Source organism: Carya illinoinensis, chromosome 6, assembly GCF_018687715.1.
Source record: "Carya illinoinensis cultivar Pawnee chromosome 6, C.illinoinensisPawnee_v1, whole genome shotgun sequence".
Lineage (NCBI taxonomy): Eukaryota > Viridiplantae > Streptophyta > Magnoliopsida > Fagales > Juglandaceae > Carya > Carya illinoinensis.
Window position 1 is genome coordinate 21,649,144 of NC_056757.1, and position 4,982 is coordinate 21,654,125.

General features: G+C 37.5%; 1 protein-coding gene across 1 annotated transcript; it reads right to left on the reverse strand.

Moving 5' to 3' along the window:
• Positions 1-3,731: 3,731 nt before the first annotated feature.
• On the reverse strand, positions 3,732-4,379 carry LOC122312667 (the record flags this gene model as incomplete). The annotated part of the gene is made up of 1 exon (XM_043127330.1): positions 3,732-4,379. A coding segment is annotated over one exon (648 nt), but the record flags the coding sequence as incomplete, so codon positions are not given.
• Between the last annotated feature and the right edge of the window lie 603 nt (positions 4,380-4,982).

The window sequence follows — 4,982 nt, forward strand, 5'->3', positions numbered from 1 at the left end:
AAAAATATATTTAAATCTTAAAGAAGACTTGGAAAATGCTTACAACGCTATAAAATAATTTTTGGAAGATCAATGAGATACAAAAGGTGGAGGAAAATTAACATAACAGTGCAAAATGTACTGTGGCTGTGGGTACCAAAATACCCAAATCTGAACGGGATCAAACGAAGACTAGGGAAGGTTAGGGTAAGGCTTTGGGGTGTTGGTGAAGCTAATGGAAATGGTGGTTGGCCGTTGGTGGCGGCACAAATGGCAGTCAAAAGCCAAAAGGCTAAAATGGAAAGTGAGATGGCTAGGCTTCACCGGTGACGGATAGGGGCTGAGGAAGGGTGGTTTGGGAAGCTAAAGGGTCGGTGGTGAAGTGGGGAAAAGATGGTAGTCAGTGGTGGTGCGACGGTGGCAGGAAGTGGAGAAAGCCTTGTGGTTTAGTGGTCTTCGTGGGGGAAAACGACGGCAAGTTAGGGGCTGAGATTGGTGGAGGGTGTTGGCTGGTGGGAGGGGAAGCTGTGGTGGTGGTGGTGGCACTGGACGATGGAGTATAGTGGTGTAGGAAAATACAAAACCCATTCGGGCTACACACAGCCAGCGAAGAGAGAGAGATAGATAGATAGAGAGAGAGACACACACAGAGAGAGAGCGTGAGGAGAGATGGTTTGGGTGGGGAGGTTGCCGGCGTGAGGTGATGATGGTGAGGTGGGTGGTGACAACCGGCAGTGCACTATGGTTGGGTTGGCCACAGAGAGAGACGCATAAAGAGGAATGAGAGAGGGGGGGTCATGCACGGACTAGGAGGCAGGGGAGGAAGGAAGAAAAAGGAAGAAGAAAAAAGAAAAAAGAAGGGAAAAGAAATGAGGTCCAGCCTTTTCCAAATCCGAGTCCCAAACTGATCAAACGAAAATAAATTTTAAAACGATAAATTAAATGAAATAATTTAAACACAGTGACTTAATAAAATAAAATAATAAAATCCAATAATAAACTAATTTAAAATAAAGAGTATTTTAAATGCAATACAATAGTTAATATTGAGAAAGCACATCAAAATAATTTTCACATCTTAAAAATCATAAAATAAATCCAGCGAGAAATCCAATAATTTAGAACAAAAGAATTAATATTTTAGATCAATTAAAATAATCGTTCAATAAAAATACACTAAAATATGGGGTATCACATTCATTGTAAACTACACTTTTGTAACTCATTAGCCGCTTCTCAAGTTAATCATCAATAAGAATAATTTGCATAACCAAATGATTAATCTCCAACAATTACAAATATCGTCTCAAAATTTGAAGTCACCCCCAATTCCTCAAAAGCGGCATGACGTTTGAGCCCCCCAACTATATTAGTAAATATCACGCTTTCGCTGCGTACTTTTATAACTACCCGTCACTTGTAAACTTGCCTCTCATCAAATCTAAAATCCTCACAAACTTCAAAAAAAATAAACAATATCATATTTTCCACAACTAACGCTTAAAAATGTCCATATAGTCATTTCCATGAATAACATAAATCAAAGGGTCCACAATTTCCCATTTGTCCCAACAAAATAACTGAAAAAAGAAAGAAAGAAAGAAGAACCCGTACGTCTTACTAAGTCCAGAAACAATAACAAATCTAAAGAACAACAGAAAGTCTTTCTATTAATAGTACCCTAAAGAATTCAAGACTCTATTTCTATCATCTTAACCTTCCACATCCCCACTCACAACTTTCTATTCTTGATCCTCAGTTGTACCCTCCATATCATCTGAAAAAAAAAATTGGAGATAAGGGGATGAGTTATCAACAACTCAATAAGCGAAGCACATATACTAGTGCGTACAACATAAGCATTTTCATAGAGTTTCATATGCAGGAAATGAAAACATTTCATTTTCATATGTAGATTTGAAAACATATTATTAGGGAAAGCAAAGCGATATTTCAATCTTTTCATATTCGGAATAAACAACTGTTCATATTTAAAAACCAGTTTGGCATAACATAACTGAATATCCTCATCTTATCATATCATAACGCATCATATCATATCATGTACCATGTTTAACCTCCGTGGTAGGGTTGTGCTATCCCCGGTGGCCAAACCAGGCAGTATCATATTGTGAAACTTTTCCTTTTTCAATCTCAGAGCCTCGAGTGTGCACACAGGAAAGAACACATAAAAGACCACTTTGTTTCCAAAGTGGTTGCACTCATATCATATCAAGTTGGTACCAAACATATCACGTGAATCATTATCATCATAACAAAACCATATTCAGAATCAGAATACTAACAGATAAGTATGCCAAAGGTTTTTCATATTCATATCATATCAAATCACTTTTGAAACACATTCATAACATTTTCAAATGATAAATAATAGATCCAAAACATTTCATATCACATGGATAAAAAAATCTCAAATATCATATTCGCTCTTATTCACATTTTAGAACATGTCAAATATTGCTCATGTCTACACTTTTCATGTTAAAAAAATTCTCTCTTTCAAATAGATTTCATGATTGAATGCAAAACATATAACTGAGGTCATTTTCACATTTTCTTTTCAAAACATAACATGCACATTTCTACAAAACAACCTCAGTTCATTTCTTTTTCTTTTTTTTTTTTTATGCAAATCTAGCATAGGAACCTCGCTTACCTGCTTCCTGTAGCGTATTATCAATGCCTTGAATTCGACCTCTATTAGCATCGTCACCTATTCATAAAAATAAATATACACTAAGTATTAAATACCTACAATCGCCACTTCGATCTAATTAATTAAAATCCATAATTCCACATCAAATATCAGCACATTAATGCAAACGAAACAACCACATAAAAATCCCCAAACAGCCCACACTTCAACCCAATCTACCATATACCCACTTCAATACTAACCTATACACCCATCAACCAACATTAAACTCAAATAATAGAGATATCAACACCAATATAGCAACCCAAAACTCAAACAACCACAAACTCAACTAAATAAGCGATAACCACATCAACCTCTTCTCCATTCACAACTCCACAAAACAAAATGTCCAAATCTTCTCAAATTCTACTCCGCACCCATCAATATTCTTTACTGTTTATACCCAAACAAAAGCCAGCAACACCGTTGAAAATCTACTCAAAAAGTAGCACTAAAACTCCAAGGAAAACAAAGTAGAAGCACAGTTTGTGATAGAAAAAGAGAAAATATATATATAACTTTGCAGAAAAAAAACAAGGAAAAGAAAAGAAAAACAGAAACTGAGTAAAAGAGGGAGCATCTAAGTTTGAAAGAAATCTACCAGAGAAGAAGAAAGAAAAGAAAATGAAAAGAAGAAGAAGAAGAAAAAAAACAGTAACCAAATACTCAGAAAAAAAAAAAAACAAAGAAAGCGTGAGAGAGGAGAGGTCTTGAGGGAAAAAAAGAAATACCGGCTTGGGGGTGGCTTTGACCACAAAAAGAGGTCTGAGAAATTGCAAAATCGCAACACTTAGAGGTCACCAGAAGGGAGGCTGCGCAAGAGGGAGATGAGCACGGTTTTGCCAATAAGTTGAGAGCAAAAAAAAACTAGTGAGAGATAACTGAAAGAAAAGGGAGAGAGGAGAAAGGATTTGAAGGAGAAAAATAAGGGAACTGAACGTGAAAACAGGGAGAAACAATCAGGAACAGATGAAACTGAAAAGGGAAAAAAAAAACTTACCAATATGATGTCGTTTTGGCTCTATAACGTAGACTAAATCTGGTTTGGGTTGCGCAGTGGCTTGGGTCTTACATCCTCCCCCCTTAACGAAATTCCATACTCAGAATTTATTTGCAAGTTATCAAAACTGTCACCAAAAAGTCCTGGGTGCTTAACTCGCATCTCTTCTTCAAGTTCCCAAGATGCTTCATTTGCAGTGTGATTATTCCATAACACCTTAACCATAGGAATGGTCCAAGTCCGTAATACATGTGCTTTCCTTTCTATTATACAAATTGGTTCTTCAGCATAAGTCAAATCTTCTTGAATTTGTAATGGCTCATAGTCAAGAATGTGAGTGGGGTCGGAGATGTACTTCCTCAACATGGAAACATGGAATACATTATGCATCCCCGTAAGAGAAGGTGGGAGTGCTACCCGATAAGCAACCTGTCCAACCTGATCAAGAATCTCAAAGGGCCCGATATATCTTGGGCTCAACTTGCCCTTTTTTTCGAACCTCATAACTCCTTTCATTGGTGCTATCCTCAAAAACACTTTATTCTCGACCTCAAATTCTAACTCGCGTCGGCGATTATCAGCATAACTCTTTTCCGGCTCTGAGCTGCTTTCATTCTGGTCCGAATGATATCTATCTTCTCTGTAGTTTTCTGGATGATTTCTAGCCCCAAAACATTCCTTTCACCCACTTCATCCCAAAACAATGGAGATCGGCACCTTCTTCCATACAATGCCTTGTAAGGTGCCATTCCAATACTAGTTTGGAAGCTATTATTATAAGCAAACTCGACTAATGGTAAATGTCATAGCCAAGTTTCCTTGAAATCCATCACACATGCTCTCAACATGTCTTCTAAGATCTGAATAGTCCTTTCTGACTATCCATCTGTCTGAGGGTGAAAAGTAGTACTAAAGCTCAACTTAGTACCCATTGCCTCTTGTAAGCTTCGCCAAAACTTGGAAGTGAAACGGGGGTCTCTATCTGATACAATGGTTACTGGTATTCATGCAATCTCACTATCTCCTGCACATACATCTCAACTAGCTTATCCAGTTTGTAAGAAACTTTAATAGGTACAAAACAAGTAGTCTTCATTAAACGGTCAACACCCAAATAGCATCTTGTCTGCTCAAAGACCTTGGTAGGCTTGATACAAAATCCATGGAGATATGCTCCCACTTCCATTCTGGGATCTGAAGTGGCTATAACAACCCTGCTGGTCTTTGGTGTTCCGCCTTCACCTGTTGGCAAATAAGGCAATGTTCCACAAATTTGGCAATTTC